Genomic DNA, 20654 nt, shown 5'->3' with positions numbered 1-20654 from the left:
GTTATGAGTATTCCCCAGTACTTACTATAAGGGAACCCTGTCAATACTGAGATTAAACCATCTAGTTAGCCGGGGCATCATCTACAGTAACTGCACATTTGTAAGTGTGGCCACTCTGCTGCCTGATAGCGGGCCGGGTTTCTATTTACAGGGAGCAAAGGGAAGGCTCACACCCACAGCTTTACACAGCTTGCACTGAATTTTTCACCTTATTTTCTCCTTTTCTGTCTCAGTCTCTGAGCTGATCTGGGCTCGTAGCTTTGAGAGTTTCTCGACCTCTTCCTCTCTCATTCGCAGCTCTTCCTCCTCAGAAGCCTTCGCCAGCTCCTCTTTAAGAGACCTGCATGACCAGCAGCAGGAAAAGAGATTCAGAGGTTTTAACAACCTTAACCAACTTCCCTCTGAGACCCATAGATCAGATGCTGGTTCCTGTAGGTGTTATCAGCCTGTCTGAAGCTCTCCCAAGAATTGGAGTCCCATTTGTTGTCCTTATGCATTAAAATTTGGCTCCTAGGCACAAAAGAACCTGGGAGGGTTCAAAGTTCTGCAGCACTCTTTCAAAATAGCCTAAAGAATCCAAGGCCCGGGGTGGGGTAGTGTGTCCCTGGATTCCAACAGGAAATTCCTGCGACAGGAGTTCTTTTTTCAATAAAGTCATGTAGTGCTGTGAAAGCTGAAAATGAAAAGATGTCCCCAGATGGCTGGCTGGATCGATTAGCAGCAATTTGGGCTTTGTGTTCTCGCAACAAATTCTTTTTATGCTGCTTCCAGGCACCCTTTCTACGACAAATCCCTTGTCTTGTTCCTTGGCTTCTCTCCCCATCTCCTCTGGGTGCTCCATCTTCCACTCCTCCAACAACAAATTATTAAACAATCAATTTATGAGCACTGAGAGGATAATAGGGTTACAAGGAATAGCCAGCATGGATTTGTCAAGAACTAATCATGCTAGACCAACCTAATTTCCTTTTTTGACAGGATTACTAACTTAGTGGATGGCGGGGGAGGGTCAGAGGGGAAGGAGCAGGAAGCAGTAGATGTGATATTTTGATTTTGGTATAGCTTTTGACACTGTCCCATGTGATATTCTCATAAACAAACTAGGGAAACATGGTCTAGGTGAAACTACGACTTGGTGGGTGCAAGACTGGTTGAAAAACTACTCCAAGAGTAGTTACCTCTGGTTCACTATCCACCTGGGAGGATGTATCTAGTGGGGTTCCACAGGGGTCGGTTCTGGGTCCACTAATCACTATTTTCACTAATGACTTGCATAATGGAGGGGAGAGTATGCTTATAAAATGTACGGATGACACCAAGCTGGGAGGGCAGGAGTTTCAAGCACTTTCAAGGGCAGGATTAGAATTCCAAAAGGATGCTGACAAATTGGAGACTTGGTCTGAAATTAACAAGAGGTGGAGGAAGTGATCAGAGGAGAGGCTGTTCTGGATTTGATTCTGACAAACAAGGAGGAACTAGTTGTGAATGTGAGGGTGGAAGGCAGCTTGAGAGAAACTGATCACGAAACAATATAGTTCATGATTCCAAGGAATGGTAGGAGGGAAAACAGCAGAATAAATACAGTGAATTTGATAAAGTCTGCCTTCTTGAAGTGCAGAGAATTGGTAGGTAAGATCCCACTGGAAGCAAGTCGAAGGGGAAAAAAAGAGTTCAGGAGAGTTGGCAGTTTTTTAGAGAGCCATTATTAAGGGCACAAGAGCAAACTGTACCAATGCAAAGGAAAAAACAGGAAATATGGTAAGAAACCACCCTGACTAAACCAGGAGATCTTCAATGACTTGCAAGTCAAAAAAAGGAGTCATACGCAAAGTGGAAAAACGGTCAAATTGCAAATTCTGAATATAAAACAAAACACCACAAGCATTTAGGGACAAGATAAGAAAGGCCAAGGCACAAAATGAGATTAAACCAGCTAGGAATATAAAGGGTAACAAGAAAGCATTTTACAATGCTGGGAAGCAAAGGAAGACCAGGAACAGGGTAGGCCCATCACTAAATGAGGAGGAAAGACAACAACAGAAAACGCAGCAATGACCAAAGTGTTAAATTACATTTTTGTTTCAGCTTTCACCCAAAAAGTTAGCAGTGGTCAGATAACACAGTGAATATCAGAGTAAAAAGGGTAGGACCTGAGACTAAAATAGGAAAGGAACAAATTGAGAATTACTTAGACAAATTAGATGTCTTCAAATCAGCTGGGCCTGATGAAATACATCTTAGAATACTTCAGGAATTGGCAAAGAGATCTCTGAGCCATTAGCAATTATCTTTGAAAACTCGTGGAGGACAGGAAAGATGCCGGAGCACTGGACAACTGTAGCATCTATCTATAAAAAGGGTAATAAGGACAAACAGGGGAATCATAGGCCAGTCAGCTTAACTTCTGTACCCAGAAAGATAATGGAGCAAATAATCAAAAACTTTCTATTTGTCAGCACTTAGAAGAAAATGAGGTGATAAGTAACAGTGAGCATGGATTTGTCAAGAATAAATCATGTGAAACCAACCTAATAGCCTTCTTTGACATGGTAACAAGCCTGTGGATATGGGAGAAGCAGTACAGGTCATATATCTTGACTTCAGTAAAGTTTTTGATACTGTCTCACATGACCTTCTCATAAACAAACTAGAGAAATAGCCGAGACAAGGGTTCTCAACCTCTTTCTGAGGGCCTCGCCAACATGCTATAACAACTCCATGCCCACGTGTGCCACAATAACTGGTTTTCTGCATATAAAAGCCAGGGCCGGCGTTAGGGGGTTGCAATCAGGGCAATTGCCTGGGGCTCCTTGCCACATGAGCGCCCACGAAGCTACATTGCTCAGGCTTCAGCCGCGGCTGACGGGGCTCAGGGACCTGGTGTTCTGCCCTGGGCCCCAGCGCGTCTAATGCTGGCCCTGCTTGGAGGCTCCCCTGAAACCTGCTTGAGGCCCCCAGACCCCTGGTTGAGAACCACTGGCCTAGACAAACCCACTGTAAGGTGGATGCACAACTGCCTAGAAGATTGCTCTCAGACTAGTCATCAATGGCTCACACACAAGCTGGAAAGGCATCCTGAATGGAGTTCCACAGGGATCTGTCTGGATCCATTTCTATTCAGTATCTTCATCAATGATTTGGATAATGGCACAGAGAGTACACTTAAAGTTTGTGGACTATGGCAAGCAGGGCAGGGCTGCAAGCATTTTGGATTAAGGCAGAGCTCACAAACAGGTTTCTTCCAGATAGGCGATGAGTCTCAGACAAATGTAAATTAAACATGGTAGGCCAAATCTGCATATGGAGTAAACAGAGGGATGTGCAAAACACCAGAGACCAAACCCCAGGGGTTGTTCGCTCTCTGGGGTATAAAGACAATGAACTTTGGAGGTATAAGAGGAAGACAAAGATGACATTTTGTTATCCATCACTGAGGAGAACAGGACAGCACTTTCTGCATTTGTGAAAGATGGATCCTGGCCATGATGGCTAGTGACACTGGGAGGTTGCAATAGGTGAGAAATTGCTTTAGACGAGGATTTTAGCCGACTGAAAGTTACGTGTAGATGCTAAGAAACGTGTTGTACCTTTTGTTTTAAAAGGAACTTGCTGTTCTTATTGTCTTTGCTCACTATCTCTTAAATCTTAACCTTTGTTAATAACCCTACTTGTTTTCACTAGAAGTAGAGTACAGTGCTGTGCTGTTACATAGGAGCAAATACTCCGCTGAATCCGTTGTGTGTGTACAGCTCCCTTAGGGACAGCAAACCTGCTCATTACTGGGACGGGGCTGGACACTACAGGAGGATGATTCTGGGGAGTTTGGAGAGTGGAGCACACCAAGGGCTGGCAGAGCCCAGAGGAGCATGCTTAAGTGACTGAAGGGCTGGCAGGATCAGGGAGCAGCCACAAGACAGCCTGCCTCACTGAGTTGGGGGGGGGAGGGGGTGGTAACAGGGTAACTCACAGTCCCGGGCACCCTCAGAAAGCGTCATAAGTTACCAAACAGGCTAATGCTCTTAGGTGTGTTAATAGGGAATGTCACACGGGACACAGGAGGTGACTGCCCCTCAACTAGGCACTGATGAGGCCTCAGCTGGAGTGCCGTGTCCAGTTCTCGGCACTGCGCTTTAAGAAAAAAGTGAGTAATATGGAGAGAGTCCGAGGAGCGCAACAAACATGATAAAAGGTTTAGAAAATCTGACCTACAAGGAAAGGGAAAAAAAACGGGGCATGTTTAGTCTTGAGCACAAACAACTGAGGGGGACCTGGGAACAGTCTTCAAATACACTAAGGGCTGCTCTAAAGAGGGCAGGGATCAGTGGTTCTCTATGTCCACTGAAGGCAGGGCAAGAAGTAGTCGGTTAATCTGCAGCAAGGGAGATATAGATTAGATATTGGGAAAAGCCATCTAACTCGAAGGGGAGTTAAGCTCTGGAACAGGCTCCAAGGCAGGTTGTGGAATCCCCGTCACTGGAGGTTTTTAAGAACAGGCTGGACAAACACCTGTCAGGGATGGGCTGGAAGATTCACTTGGTCCTGCCTCAGAGCAGGGGACTGCACTCAGTGGTCTCTTGAGGTGCCTTCCGGCCTGACATTTCTCAGATCCCCCACAGCACTGCCCAGGAAGATGCTACTTGGCCTGCTCAGCACCCTGCGAGGAGCATGTTTAACAGAACCAGCACAGACACAACCCAGAGGCCGAGTGCAGAAGCACCACTGAAAGTTTTAAACAGAGAACCTGAAGCTCCTGACAAGGTTCACTTCCCTGGGTAACCTTCAAGCCCAGGCAGCCTGACCGGGCTTTGACATTTAACTGGCCACATTCCCCACTCCTAAAAGCCTTGTTCTGAAGTACCTGGGAATTCAGCGTGTGGCACTCTTGGAGTAACCCCATGTGCCCTGAGGCTCCAATTTCCAATTCGATCACCATCACTTAGCCTAGGCTTGAACATCTGCCGTGCTGTAAACCATTGAGCACAGAGAAGGATACTTTACCCAGGTTTACAACCTGAGAGACAGGTGCATAGGCTGAAAGCTACATTTGTGTCGGATCACAGCTCTTCTTGCTGGACTAGGAGGAAAAGGCTTCCTGCTCTATGCTGGAAAGACCAAGAGCTTTATCCAGACACAGATGCACACTCTGCACATACACTTCAAGGATTCACATCATGTCCATAAGCAGTGTTTATGGGGGAACGCTATTGGCCGTGAGATGCACAGACTGTCATGCACAGCACAGAGCCTGAGGAAGCAAAACGAGTCCCTCACTCGTCTCCACCCAAAAATCCCAGCCCAGTCCCCCTGTGCCCAAGGCACTGGCAAAGTGGCACCAGTCTCTTTTGCACAGGAGACACAGTCGCTCGCAGACACCTCAAGATCACAGGGATGGCAGAGTGTGGTACAGCACAAGCGTGGGGTCTCCAGCAATGAGTCACAGCAGGGGAAGGTTTTGGAGGGGAGGAGTTAGAGTATGAAAGGAAATTACCGGAGGGACTTTTCTTTCTGCTGATGAAGCACTTGAGCTTCTTCCTCCTCCTCTTGTCTCAGCTCCTCCTGAAATCGCTGAACCTTCTCCTCCTTTGCTTGCAGTAAACGCATTTTTTCTTGCTCCTGCTCCTTGGCTATTTCCTCCAGGGATTCTGCAGAAAGCCAGTTCAAGGACACCACTTGCTTGATTTCCTCCCCAAGTTGTCTGCCAGAAAAAAAAAATAAAGCTGTCCTGAAAACAGGATAACAGAGAACTGGCTAATGCAATGAGAACAGTACCACTCCACCTACACTGCAAGGATCTCAAAGCCATGTACAAATGCCAGCTAAGCACCCCTCAACACACCTTCGTGAGGTAGGGAGAGGATTCCCAGAAATCACTGCCACCACCACTGGTATGTAGCCACCTCTGGACTGGAGCACAGCTGCTGCTGACCAGCTGTGCAGGACAAGGGATGAAGAAGAGTGGTGTAGGTGGGTGCAAGCACCAAGGTGGGAGAAGAGATGGAATGTGCTTCGCCATACAACTTATCCTCTTGATATTCCTCTCAGCATGACTGGAGAACTGAGCCATTCTCACATTAAGCTCCCACCCAACGCTCTGTTTGTGATTATATCACTTGCCCTGTACCCAGTTGGGTCAGCAGGGGGAATTCAGGGAGGCAGCATGTCATTACCAAGCTGGAATTTAACCAGCAGCACACCAGGGTTAATACCGCAACGCTTACAAAAAGAGCCCTCGACAAGTATAAAGGACATGCAGCCAGGGCATGAGTTTTCTATTTCCTTCCAAAGACAGCCCCTCCAGCAAGAGTCCCCAAGTACCACGGACTGAATCCAATACTGAGGCAGGGAAGGACACCTCCTCCTGTAGCATCTAGGTATTCCTTGCTTGTCGCCTACTCCTGTTCTGTACTGGCCCATCACCACTTCGCTTGCAAGATGTGCCAGGACCTCAGTGCACGAGAGTCAGGCCGGGGGGAAAGCGCTTGGTGACCATGCAGCCGCAATTGGAGCTTCCAGGCACTACTGGCAAACAGACAGTAAGTAGTGACAAGGGAAGAGGCAGAGTCTCAGCCCGGCCTGGAGAACAATGGGCTCACTCTGAAAGGCCAAAGGCTCTAAGCTGCAGTTTATGCAGTGACTATAGTATGACAACGTATGTTCTACGGGCCCATTTGGCCAGGGCTCGGAGAATGGCTCACGCAGAGGAGCAGGATTTGGCAGCTGCCTTTTTTTCCCATATAGGCCAGAAAGGTCTCGGCTGAATGGGCAGGATAACAGAGTAACCTCTGGGGAACAATTATTCTGTTGTGAAAAACAGACACACAGAATACCTCTAGCGTAAGCAGGAAACAGAGCAGTGGAAAAGCCTCACAGTCAGATCAGGCAGCAGGGAGTAAGTAAGCAGAACTCCAGGTGGAACACATGGCTTCATAAGGCGGCCCCAGGCGCCCTCCTGTGGCAGGCCACAACCAAACAGGCATGCCTGCCTCAGCTTCCCTCCTTCACGGTCCCCAGTAATGTCACACAAACTCTCTTGCCTCAGAAATACCCCTCCTGGGCGCCAGTTTATTACTAAAACATCGTACAAACAGTCCGTAACAAACACCCCAAAAGGCAGACCGTTTGTCACCTCCAGTGCAAGTAGTCCTTAAAGTCCCACAATAGCTAGTCCATTGACTTAGGACTTACTGCACTCTACCGTCTTCCACCACACCCAGGTTCTTCTTCGATCCTCTCCTGTCCTCCTGCCAGGACAGCTGGACTGCAATGCACTCTTCCCAGTGGGAACCCCTCAGCCTTTTTGCTGGGAGATCATCCGCACCAGGGACCGCCCATCACACCCCTTGGCCCCCTCACTGGTCCCCTGGGTCCAGCTCTCCAGTGTGGAGATGTCAGCGGGTAAGCTCCTCCACTGCCCGCCTGCCATCAGCCCTCTCTGGCCCTCAGCTGTAATTCTTTGGCTTAGAAGTGAGCAGGCCCTCTGCTTTTTTTGCTGCCTTCAGCACCAGCGCTCCAGCCCTTGTCTCAGCCTTGGGGAGGCCAACTGGCAAACCCCTCTCCTGCCTTCAGCTTTCCTCCAGGAACCTCCTACAACTCTCTTCGAGGACCTCCTCCCTCTCTGATTCACCCTGATCCTTTATAGCCCCAGGTGCTGCCTTGCCTTCTAAATTGGCCAAACTGAGAGCACCTGAGCTGTCACAGGGCAGCTGGATCTTCACCTAAATGGGCCACCTTGTGACAGGGGGCCACAAGAAAACAAGAACAAAGAGAAAAGCCCATGAATGCAAAACCTTGACCCTCCAGTTTGGTAACCTATACATGAGGTTGGCAAAGTTAGCTCTAGCCAGTGAGCTGCTCCAGCCATTAGGGTTCTGCAAAAAGACCCCCGATCCCCCAACCACAAAGTGGGTTCCTTGCCAGTTCATGATGCAACGCCAGCCCTCTCACTGGCCAGGTGACACTGTGGGAGGAGGCCTCAGGTCACAGGGGACATCAGAAAACAAGCAGGTTTGACTGGGCTGCACCAGTTCTACAGAGAACAGTTACAGGCAGAAGATGATTAACCAAAGTGCCAGACTAATTCAGACAAGGGTAGGGGAAACACCTCAATGTTCTTCCTGGTCTCTGCCATGCCCCGAGATCTAATCTAGTTTGCTTGGACAGCAAAGTCCCTGGTACAGGTAATGAACTAGTCAGTGATTTATCTATAACCCTGGGAGGATACTCAAGGCGAGGACCTCAGAGGAAGCTTGGGGGCTCTGAAACTCAGGCTTCTTCACTCAAGCGGAATGAGAATGCATTGAGACAACCATTACACAGAGAGAGGGATGAAAAAGCTGCATACCCTTTCTCAGCTCGGCCTGGATTGTGACCAAAAGCAGCTTTCTTGCTTGGGAAGCAGCAAGGACACACTGCTTAGCTATCACTGGGCACAGCACCACAGTAATGCCTCTAAAGAAACCATTAAACCAAACACGACTGGGGCTCAGGAGAGTTGGGTTCTAGTCTTGGCTTTGCTGCTTCCACGCTCAGTGACCCAGGAAAGCAGCTTCCCCTCTTCATGCCTCAGCTTCTCGAACTGACACACAGCACAGCCTCCTTGGTGGAAGGCGTAAAGATCAGCCTCTGGATACAGAGGATACCTAAGTGACTGCTTTTCTCCCTGCACCATCCTCCCACAGCTGCGGGGCTTCTGATGTGACTACCTACATTGGGGGAATGGAGGCAAGGGGCTCTCCCCTTCTCCTCCAGCCACCGCCTGAATTTGCTGATCTTCACAAGGACCCCCTGGTCCTCAAGCTTGTGCAGAAGAGGGCAAGGGAGAAGAGTTTCTCTTTCACCTCTTCAAGCTGGGGAAGCACTGGTGTCTGGGTGACGTGAGCTTCCACCAGTAGCACCTTTCCACTGTGCTAATGCAGAAAGGCCACGTGTTATGACTACACATGCTTGTGTGGCCACGTATTCGAAAGAATCCAGCAGCCAGTGTCTTTGGAAAGTCTGGCTCTCCCTCTTTTCCATAAATGAGCTCACAGCCCATGAAGTGGGCTCATGTTTAGAGTTAAAGGAAGGTGAGTGTGGCATGAGTCAGAAGGAAGTCTGCTTATAACAGGGAAAAGCTGAGGCTTCCCCACATATATTCTGGTGAACAGCAATCATGGGGGCAGAAAAAGAAAGGGGGGGGGGAGGAAAACAGAGAAAGAGTCAAGAGTTTAAAAAGAAAATGCAATTCAGTCATAAAGCCGCTTGAGCTCACCAGGTCAAAGCCGGGGCTCTTTAAATACACAAGTAACATGCACAAAAACGGCGCTCTTTCCACTGCACCTCCATTTTCAGAGAGAGCTCGGCCTTCTCTTCATTTGTCTCGTCACCTGATTCTGCAGTCTGCACGCACTCACATTGCCTGCCATGGGAGCACTGCTTATACCAGGACTGCGGGATTGGGGACCGGTTATTTTACGTAGCCAGCTTCACCCCTTCCCCAGCTAAAGCCAACCAACCAGTGTCTGGCTCAAACAAACACGCTACCTATGGGCCAGTATTTTCCTGAATAAGCAATATAAATATGCTGGAAGCTTGCTGGCCTCCAGTAATAGAAAGCAATAGGGTCTCCAAAAATTCAACAGAAACCAATCTGTTTTTAATTCAGCTTTTTCAAAAGGCAGCAAAGTTATGAGGCCTGAAAGAGGCTCAAGGGGAAAAAAAAAAAACTGCACTGGTCTCGGTAAAAAATAAAATTCTGCTTCCCAGGTGGTGAGATGGAAAGCTGCAGGCCTTTGTACACTCCGACACCGCTGAACTGAGGCAGAGGCTGCCGGGGAACAGGGAATTCAGCGATGTCCGTAGCACCAGAAAAAGGGTGCAGTCACTACAGAGAAAGCGAGCCGCGTAGGGGCGGGCCCTTGGGGCTATAGATAAATCATGCACTCCTCATACCGCCGTACCACCTCCCAGTGCATTGCCCATGTCAACGCTACATGTAACAATGCCCAAAGAAAACAGGTGCTGCTCATCGTCCTGAGCTGGACAGCTCTCCAAGCTCCTGGTCATTATTTCCCCCCTTCCCCACCTCCATTTTCTTTTTTTAAAAAGCATTTACACAAACTGTTCCCTGTTTTTCAAGGCAGGTATTTTCCTGGACACTGCACTGGGACACCCTCACACTTCCCTGCCAGTGACCACAGATTGTCTCGAAGTTGCATGTACCCTGTGAGGGCACCACCAGTTCTGCCCAGCTACACCTGGTGTTTTTTTCAGTACAGGCACAAAAATCTGCAAGATTGTTTCCACCAAGATCTGTTGCTGTGGTAGGACTGCAGGTATCTGACTGCAAAGGCCACCAGTTTAGTAAGTGATAAGCCACTGGCCTTTACTGGGGACTCTAGTTCTATCAGCTGGGCTGTGATCTCACCAGATAACACAAGCCAAGATGTAGTCCGCTGTTCACGGATGGCAGTTAAATGCATTTGATACTTGTGGCTCTGGTCTCGGTAGTGCTCAGCAATTATACTTTGAGGAATCAGCTCTCTGGCATAAAACTAGACAGGCATGGTTGGCCTTTCTAACCACACAGAGATGCTGAAGTGCTCTCTTTCAAGCAGGAAGTGAGCAAATCTTGCTTCAGTCATTTCTGCACTGCCTAGGAATGAACCTGATGATCTAACTCCTCATCTGAATTTTCTACCTCTCAGTAATTAGATCATGAAGCCTGGACTCTAAGGCCCAATGGCTGGGCAAGAACAGCAGCTACCTCATTTTCCCTAATACAGACAATTGACACATTGGGCTATTGGTTGCAGGACTGGCAGCAAAACAGCGCCTTAGGAACATGTGCACTTAGGAGCTGCACACTGAAGTGCTCTTGTTTTTAAACTCATTCTCCCAGTGCCAACTGAGAATCTCAACTGAAAGCACCAAGCCACATCTTCAAATTCAGCCAGGGTCACATACGAGAACCGCATACAAGAAGGCAAGAACTCTCCTGCTCAGAGTGCCAGAGGAATTTAATGCGAGCCCTTACGCCTGGTGAGGGGCTGCAGGCTCTTCCGGATTGGTCAGACTATCCAGCGATCCCTCCTTTTGCTCCAGGGCAGCAGTCTCTTGCTGGCTGGCGTTCTTTAAACTCAAACACTTCTCTTCGGCCATTTCGCAAGCACTGAAGGGGCGCTGGTCCCTCTCACTATGCAGCAGTAAAAAGGTAACAGAATAACAGATTAGTGAAAAGTGGACTCCACTGCTTGCTCCATTTCAACAGGATGGAGGGAGACCAGGATGCAAAGCCAGAGTGAGGGATGCACACATCTGCAACACCACTGCATACCTGACAAGGGTACCAGTTAGTTAGTCCAACACTGTTGTTGCCTAAGGGCAAAACAACAGCTCCCTTCCATCATCCAAACCAGCGTAGGAGTTGGAAGCACTGAAAGACTAATAGGTGGCTGGGGGTATAAGTGAAAGTCTGTCAATCTCTAAATGCTGTATCCCTTCCAAGGAAAATTTCCCTTCTTTTCCAAGTCCTTGGAGAATTTCCCAAAGCATATTTGAAGACAAACCAATTCCATTTGCAACATCTATACTGTATCTGAACTACAGCTGGAAATACTGGCAGGCATGCCCATATCTACAGTCCTACAGCATCTTAGAGGCAGAAAGACAAGAGACACCAGACAAGTACAAAGCAGCTTTACCAGCAGAGAGGAGGAATGAAGAGAGTGAACACACAGCTCTGGGAAGCAGGTATAGAGAGATAAGATGTTTGCTGCACAGAGGATGTATTTTCAGGGAGCCTTCATATGAGCAGGATCTCAGAGCACAAGTTCACTGGGTTCGCCAGTGTCTACGGCGGGTCATAAGGACTACTGCAGATCAGTCTCTCCATCAGCCTTTTTGGAACAGGGCCATCTTTGGCACTAGGGCACAGGACCATGGTTCCTAAATGCCCAACACACCAGAATACTTTGAAACTACACATGGAAATTAGGTTTCTTACAAACAAAACATTCTTCAGCTCCCAGCAGAGACTTGCGGGAAGACTGAGCTGCTTTGGTCAGAACATTTCTGTATTTTTAAACTTGTCACCACAAATAGAAAACAAGCAAACAGATCTTCTAGTCCCTGCAATAACTAAGTGTTAGGATGCCCAAATTGTTCCTGGGATAGTAAATGTTGCTCTCCAGAATTAAAACTTCAACAGACCATGACACAGAATAGTCTAATATGGATACTGGATCCATTCTGCCTGCTGTAGAAATGTACCCTCATGGAAATAAATGGAGTTGGTCCCACTTAGGTCGGGGCTGGATTCACCCTTTGTCATTACAGGGAGCCGGGCTGTCACTGAAGAGCATTTAGCCACTGATAAGCTAGCTACACAGTACTGATATTCCAACAGGCCCAGTATATGGGAGGGGCTGCTTCAGGCCCTGAATAATCTGATGATATAAATGATATGTAGTGACTGAGACTCCCATAGTTAAATGCCAGGAGCCACAACAGGAGATTTGAACTAGTCCAAAGCATCCTGATAGGACTGCAAAAATGTTAGCTATATTCACCCAGGTCAGCAACACAGAAAAAAAGAAAAGTTTTCTAGCCTCAGAGAAAAGCCAAATAGCCTTAAGGGAAACAAGAAGCTGACTCTCTCTCTCTGGTGGAATTTTCAGGGAGATGAAAGTACATCATTTGCTTGCCTACCCAGCCAGAGGCCTGAAGCACCACTGAACCTGCCGAGACAGCAGGGGAGAGGGAAAAGAGAAGAGAAGAAAGTGAAAAATCTTAAGATAAGCTGTAGAAACCCTGGAGTGTTTAACAGGGGGATTCCTGCAGGGGTTGCAATGATCACACTACAATAGCCTCAGGTATAGGCTGGATAGGAGAGCAGTGGGGATCTCGACCTCCACATCCATCGTTTGTAGTACTGGCCTGTTTATACCATACCTCTCAGCAGCTTTGGTTCTTTTGCTTTGCTCTTCTTCTAAACTGGCTTTGCTTGGGTCCTTTTCCTCTTCTCCCAGCTCCTGGGCCTGCAGGTAAAAGCAAACGATGTGGGGTTTGCAGACTCCATTACTCTTGAGAATTTACAGTCGCTCTGCAGAAGAGATGAGGGAAGCCTGTGCTGCTTTGTCCCTGTAGCTGAGCACCACACTGAAGCAGCAAACAAACTGGCCCTCAGAAAACAGTCCAAGCAATCGCTAAAATCAAAATGCTCTGTCCTTCTCTGGGGCATGAAAGACCTCAAAGAGCTTTATAAACAAACACTAATAAACCTGACAGCACCCTTGCAAGATGCTTTGAACTGTCTAGTGATTTTGGGGGCCAAGTTGACACATCTGAAAAGGTTTTCAGAGAGCCGGGGCTCAGCACCTTGGAAAGTCAGGTCGGGCACCAGAACCACTTGCCACTTTTGAAAATGTTGGCTTGAGTCCCGAGCCCAGTTTTACAGGAAGGAAAACAGAGATGCAGAAATGAGGCCAAATTCACAGCAGGAGTCAGTGGCTGAGCTGGGAGCAGACCTTTACTCCTGACTCAGTCCTACATCATGGCTTCTCTCCAGGATAGCATCAGATCATGAGGGGCCAGACTCAGGTGCGTACAGGTGGAGTCAGACCCCACCACATGGAGACAAATTGCCCTCTCGCAGGCAACACCCTTGGGACTCTGGGGTAGGAAGACTCTTTCGCTAGCATCCACTTGGAGTGACTGCTGCTGCCTGGTTCACGAAACAGCCTTGCACAATTGCCCAAGGAAAGTGGGGATCTTCTAGCAGGGGAGAGAGGAAACCAGTGAGCCTGCAAGTTTAAAAGGTGCCTAGGAACATAAGGGGAGTGAGAAGCAGACAACTCAGTCTCAGATAAAGAGCCAATGCAATGAGGCCAACAGATGAGAACAAGGCTAAGGCATCATAAACAGCCTCCCCCTCCACCCAGGGAGGGCAAGGCAAGGCAAGGCAAGGCCCGTTAAAGCCTACATGTCCTGGACCCAAGGCCTCCCTGCAATCCAGCTGTTGCTCCTGTGAGGGGAGTGCCTCTCTGGGAGGGAAAGTGTTAACAGCCCATCTCTTGATCGGAGGCTCCCGCACACTCATTGGTGGCTGAGTGCTCGGGAGCTGAGGCGGTGACTTTGCCATATGGAAGTGCACCAAGGGGCAGGGCCAACGTTTTAAAAAAAATGAAATTATAAATAGCAATGATTTATGCAAATTTCTAGCAAAGCAAAGAGCAGAAGGATTCCCTCCTAGTGCTGTCACTTCTCATCACGTCAACCAGTCAGACCTCTCCCAGGCAGCTCCCGCTCATGCCCTCTCTCCTGCCTGGTGCAATTAATGGCTTCAGGTCCCAAAAACCAGGTACCTCAGCAAACATCCCCTGGCTTCAGATGGGATCCATTACTGTCACCTTTGAAAGCACAAATGGCTATTTTTATTTATAGAAAGATCTCATTCCCCTACTAGAGTAATTGGTGGGGAGTCTACACTTATAGCTGCCACCTGGCTCTCACTTGGTCTCTTTCTCTCCAACTGGAGCAACCTGCACCCCTTGACACTGCAATTAAAGGAATTGCTTCGGTTCATTTTTAAAAGCTGGGGTTAGCCTGTGTCTTCCGCAGGGCATCAGAGTTCTAGCCCCAGGGACGGCTTTGGGCTAGTGGATTGAGCTGGGGGCTGGGAGTCAGGAGACTTAGGGTTTAAATCCAGATTTTGCCACTGACTCACTGTGTGACCTTGGGCAAGTCCCTTCCCCTCCCCATACCTCAGTACCGTCCAGTGGAGATCCTGGAGGAGAGTGAAGTGGTATTATTCGTCTGGTCTCCTGTTCTGCTGGGACGCAGATCTGCGAAACCGCTCAGGATGAAACACAACATTGAGGGTGAGATGGAAGGGGAGGAGAAATGACAAACTGTTCTCCAAGGGGTAAATCTAACCCAATTCCTTTCTAAGGGCATGATCAAAACCCAAAGACGGCAAGATTCCCATCGACTTTGAAGACAATCAGACCAGGCCCTGTGCCTGTTTCTTTATTAGCCTTTTACCACTATTGCTACCATTGAGGCAGCTTCACTGATGGAGCCAAATGTCAGCAACTTAAACACTGTGTCCTCTAAGCCTGCTCAGAGCCAGTCTAGATAGCAAAGGGTTAACATGGCTGCGGCTGTGGCTGCTGGAGCTGAGCCTGGCGTAGCAATAAAGGGAACACCAGGAGGGAAAATGCTAGTATAGATCAGACCGATATGAATAATGTTGTTCTCGAAGTCAAATGAAAATCATCACCATCAACCTGCAGAGGAGAAATCCCCTCCCTTCCAGCCCTAAAGAGGGGCCAGAAAAAATATTTCCAGTCTATACAAAATCTTCATCGGAGATCTCAAAGCCCTTGGCAAACCCCAGAGCATTCTACCCTCCCTCCAGGCAGGTGTTTGCCCCATGTATAAAAGGAAGATTCGGGGGCAGGGTGGGGAGAGTGCAGTGCCTTATTCATCGTGAGTGCGGGAGCCCAGTCCCTTACTCTAGACAACAAACAACATGGCCTCTGCTGAGCCATTGGGCTCGTCTACTGCAGATCCCGACACAGGGTACGCACTGAGAAACGCAAACCCTAACACTGGCCGCTCAGCTGTCACACGGACAATTTTATTTAAAGAAACAGGATATTTTGCCAAAGCAAAAGCAGGCCCCTTGTGTAGAAATAAACACATTCTAAGCAACCAGAAGTGTCATTTGAAAACATCCTCTTTCGACACAAAGGAGCAGCTGCAGTTCTGCAGGGGGCACCATTTCAAACCCACCTCTCTTTCCTAGAGACAAGGCTGTAATAAACTCAAAATGTGTCTGATTCAACGAGGAATTTGTATGCATGATACTTATGCCGTAGCAAAAAGGAGAGGGGAAAATATACAGCAGGCACATATTTTCTTTTCCTTTCACACCCGATTATCTTCATTATTAGGCACAAGAGGACAGGTGTATTCTCCAAACGCCACCTAAGCAAACTTGGATTTCTACTCTCTGCCAGACAGGTGGCAAGTTTATCACTTGGGGTGTCTCCCACTCGGCTGATCGACTCACTTACAAATCAGATCAAGGCTGAGTAAACCCCAGCTGGAGCCCCGACCCAATGCTTACTGACACACAGTGCAACACATTCCTTCAGCTGATGCACTGCCAAGCTTACCTCGTACGGTGGGGAAGGTAAAACTGGCTTGTGGGGGCTGAAAAATTGGTTGGGTAACAAACTAGAGAGAGACAGATAAAACCTCCAGAGGCCCAAAAGCCTCCTTCAACCAGAATTGGGCTCAGTCAGTCACTTCCTGGATGTGGTAACTGCACACACTCGCCACACCACAAACACACACACCTCTGTTCACATGCCACATTGACCCAGAGAGAGGGTCTCATTTTCCCAACAAATTAGGCCACACACACAAAAAACGTAAGATGCCGGAGCCTCTTCGTACTGACATCTGTCCGAGCAAGTCAGCCTCTGGTTTTCTTGGAACATTTGTTTATTTTTTTCCCTGCCATTGTTTTCCATTATCCAAATCCCACCCATCCACTTAGAAGGAAGGAAGGAAGAAAGAGAGAAACACACACACAGCAGGAAAATATAAAATACACTCACCATCCCACCAGCAATCACCAGAGAAAGAGGGACCCAAGGACAGGCAACATGCCCATACACAGACACTACGATGTATGTCTATGCTGGCTCTAAATGGGAACCAGCTTTCCAGCTAAGGAACATATTGCAGCTGCCTCTGCATTTAGCTGTGGTTTGCATTCAGCATGGACAGGGCACCGCACTAGGGCTCAAGCAGATCATGGTTCTAAGCCCAGCTCTGCCACTATTCACTGTATGGCCTCCACACTGCACTTCTGTTTCCCTTCAGACAGCCTCATATGAGAAGCTCAGAGCACGTGCCAGCGTTACATTATCCCCCGTCCACAGCTCCATCGCTGACCGCACGGCCACCACTCACCTCAACCTTGGGGCTGTCCAGAGCAGCAGAAAGAATACACATATCCAGGACCTGCTCAGAGATCTGACTCTGGAAACCAAAGTCCTAAAAGAAAATAAAAGGAGAAGGAGCTGGTTTCAGGTGGGTACATAGGTTCTAACAGAGATCCCCAAGAGTCAGAGCACAGACCTACCACAGCCAGGGATATCCTTCCCACCTCTGCACAGTGAGAGCGAGTTGCTCCGAACATTCGAGATTTGAACAGCAAGGATGGTGTAGAGAAAACAAGAGATAGCCATTGATCGACCTATTAGCCAAGATGGTCAGGGATGCAACCCCAAGCTCTAAGTGTCTCTAAACCGCTGACTGCCAGATGCTGGGACTGGACAATGGGGGATGAGTCACTTGATAATTGCCTTGTTCTGTTCATTCCCTTTAAAGCACCTGGCACTGGCCACTGCTGGCTGACAGGATACTGAGCTAGGTGGACTATTGGTCTGACCCAGTTTGGCCATTCTGATTTTAAGCAGTCTGAGCTCTGTGATGGATCCTGGCCAGTAAAATCTGGAAAACAGACTGTAGGTGAGAGAAAACATCTTGAACAACGAATGTAGTCTTGCTAGATTAAGTTTTAGTCTTCTTTTTTTCACTTTTAATTGTTTATAACCATTTCTACCTTTATCCCACTAATTGAGATCACTTAACCTATGTCCTTTTGTTCATGAACTCATGTTACTTTTGCTATAAACCAACTCAGTGCTGTGCTTTAAGGGAGGGGTGTATACCCCAGTTAAGTTAATAAGATGCAATATAACGATGCTTTAACAGAGCAGCAAACTTAATATCCTCTGTGAACGAACGGTGACAGAGTCTGTGTGTCAAAGAGAACTGTCTCTGAGGAGCTCGGGGGCTGGAGTTCGTTGACTGCTACCTGCCAGGCGAGGTTTGCGCTGGAAGAGCGTAGAGGAGTTTGCTGGTGAGGCAGACAGACTGGTGAGGCAGGGAGTGGATACACAGTCCAATCTCCAGCAAAGCTCGTGCATACAGATGCAGAGGGGTAACACATTGGCTCACAGCTCTGGATATCCCCAGAGTCAGAGCTGGGTTCCCTTCCCAACTCTACCACTGACTCACAGCAGGACCTCAGTCCAGACACTTCAGCTCTTGGGGTCTGGGTTTCCCCAGCAGTGAAATGGAGTTATACTGAACCAAGCCTTTAAAAAGTGTTTGGAGACTCCTGGAAGCAAGCCTAAGCAAGTGCAAAATATTGTGTTGGTTTGGGCCACGCTGTGAAGTTCTTTCCCAGCAGTGGGGAGACAGGGATAGGGGACTGCAGGAGGCCTGAGGACTCATTTGCTGAGTGCTCATAGAGGAACACAAGGTCGATGCCCAAGGACTCACCGTCAGACGAAGCAGCTCATGATCCGAACGGTCAGAAACCTGCAATTCTTTCATGTGCTCACTGGCCTCGGACTCCTTTAAAAATCCAAAATTGATGCTGTTACATTACAGTGTGTGTATACATGGCCATTTCCAACATAAAGCAGACCTACAGGTACTAGAAAAACAAATCCAATCTGTACATACCACAGAGACGCACCCAAGTTTCTTAGACGCTACACGAAAGGCATTTCTAAGGGTGTGACCCACAGACAAGCACAAGACGCCACTTTGCAGAGAGAAAGGGCTTTTGGAAGGAGGAGGGGCTGGAGAGGGTAAAGAAGTGCTCTTCAGATGGTCTCCACAACATTTGGGCATCCCCTGATGAATGGCGTTCGTACAGTGCTTACGCTCCCCCACTTCTTCTACAAAGCTCTTCAGAACTCCAACCACTGCCAATTCTGACCATTATTCCCTCCCCAAGTCCAGCCTGCTGCTCTGGCTCCCAACTCAAGCCTTGCACCTAGCTTCGCTATTTCTCCCACTCCAGATCTCACGCTGCCCTGAATGCCTGGAACATACAACTATAGCATCTACCACCATGAGCAGCGTACGGTCTTTAAAAGGGCTATGCTCAGCAGCAAGTTCAACTCCTGGAGGTAAGAGTGTACAGGAACGTGCCCTATGCCCCAGTCCTGCAAAACTTAAACACATGCTTAACTTTATGAACCTGAGCCAGACTGGGGAGGAATTGGCCTTTTGGGATATGCTGTCTATGGACTGGACACTGTGCATCTGTTTGGACCCAGCTCCAAGGGGCAGAGAGTTAACACGCCCTGCTGGAATGGGAACACTTCAGGCTATGACTCTCACCGAGACTGCATTGTAAAACACCTTGCTTATTGGCTTGGCTGCTTTCTGGGGTCTCAATGGAAGAATGGTGGGAAACGTGACATGCGTACCGGAAGGGATCACATTCTGCAGAGTCAATCCACATCTGGAACCAAACCCCAGAGGCTTGGTCCCCTCTAGCCTCACACCCTCTCTTCAGCATCCTTCCTCGGATGACTCACTTTCATATTCCTTCCTGTAAATATCAGAACCGGTAACTCATTTTACACATTTGCCCCATCTCTAAACAAGCCAAGAGAAACCACTGACAGCCGGGCATGGTGTGAACGTAAAATGATAGAATTGTAGGACTGGGAGGGACCTCGAGAGGCCATCTAATCCAGTCTCCTGCACTCAGGGCAGGATTAAGTACTATCTAGACCATCCCTGACAGATGTTTGTCTAACCTGCTCTGAAAAACCTCCAACGATGGAGGATTCCACAACCTCCTTAGGCAATTTATTCCAGTGCTTAACCACCCTAACAGTTAGGAAGTTTTTCCTGATGTCCAACCTAAACCTCCCTTGCTACAATTTAAGCCCATTGTTTCTTCTCCTTCTTCAGTGAACAGTTTTTCTCCCTCCTCCTTGTAACAACCTTTTATGTCCATCCCCCCGCCCCAGTTTACTCTTTTCCAGACTAAACAAACCCAGTTTTTTCAATCTTCCCTCATAGGTCATGTTTTCTAGACCTTTAATCATTTTTGTTGCTCTTCTCTGGACTTTCTCCAATTTGTCCACATCTTGCCTGAAATGTGGTGTCCAGAACCGGACACAATACTCCAGTTGAGGCCTCATCAGCGCAGACCAGAGCAGAAGAATTATTTCGTGTGTCTTGCTAACAACACTCCTGCTAATGCAACCAGACTGTTTGCTTTTTTTGCAACAGTGTTACGTTGTAGACTCATGTTTAGCTTATGATCCACTATGACCCCAAGATCCCTTTCCACAGTACTCCTTCCTAGGCAGTCATTTCCCATTTTATATGTGTGCAACTGATTGTTACTTCCTAAGTGGATACTTAGCATTTGTCCTTATTGAATTTCATCCTATTTACTTCAGACCATTTCTTCAGTTTGTCCAGATCATTTTAAATTTTAATCCTGTGCTCCAAAGCATTGCAACTCCTCCCAGCTTGGTATCCATCCACAAACTTTGTAAGTGTATTCTCTATGCCATTATCTAAATCACTGATAAAGATATTGAACAGAACCGGACCCAGAACTGATCCCTGTGGGACCCTATCGATATGCCCTTCCAGCTTGACTGTGAACCACTGATAACTACTCTTTGGGAATGGTTTTCCAATCAGTTATGCACCCACCTTATAGTAGCTCCATCTAGGTTGTATTTCCCTAGTTTATGAGAAGGTCATGAGAGACAGTATCAAAAACCATACTAAAAGTCAAGATATACCACATCTACCGCTTCCCCTCTCTC

General features: G+C 48.0%; 1 protein-coding gene across 13 annotated transcripts in view; it reads right to left on the bottom strand.

The window, feature by feature from the left end:
- Positions 1-20654, bottom strand: part of CEP164 (centrosomal protein 164) — a 70657-nt gene that overhangs the window by 26768 nt on the left and 23235 nt on the right. For 11 of the 13 annotated variants that reach the window (XM_073321153.1, XM_073321154.1, XM_073321158.1 and 8 more), the window contains 7 exons: positions 18346-18420; positions 16966-17049; positions 14742-14822; positions 12931-13016; positions 11015-11173; positions 5489-5695; positions 209-340 (listed from right to left, as the gene is read on the bottom strand). In XM_073321153.1, coding sequence (XP_073177254.1) covers positions 209-340; positions 5489-5695; positions 11015-11173; positions 12931-13016; positions 14742-14822; positions 16966-17049; positions 18346-18420 — 824 coding nt within the window. The remainder of the gene's footprint in view (positions 1-208; positions 341-5488; positions 5696-11014; positions 11174-12930; positions 13017-14741; positions 14823-16965; positions 17050-18345; positions 18421-20654) is intronic. The other 2 variants (XM_073321160.1, XM_073321156.1) reach the window with 2 other exon arrangements.

The sequence above is a fragment of the Lepidochelys kempii genome, chromosome 22 (genome assembly GCF_965140265.1).
Source record: "Lepidochelys kempii isolate rLepKem1 chromosome 22, rLepKem1.hap2, whole genome shotgun sequence".
In the NCBI taxonomy this organism is placed as follows: domain Eukaryota; kingdom Metazoa; phylum Chordata; order Testudines; family Cheloniidae; genus Lepidochelys; species Lepidochelys kempii.
This window is presented reverse-complemented; position numbering and strand designations above follow the sequence as displayed.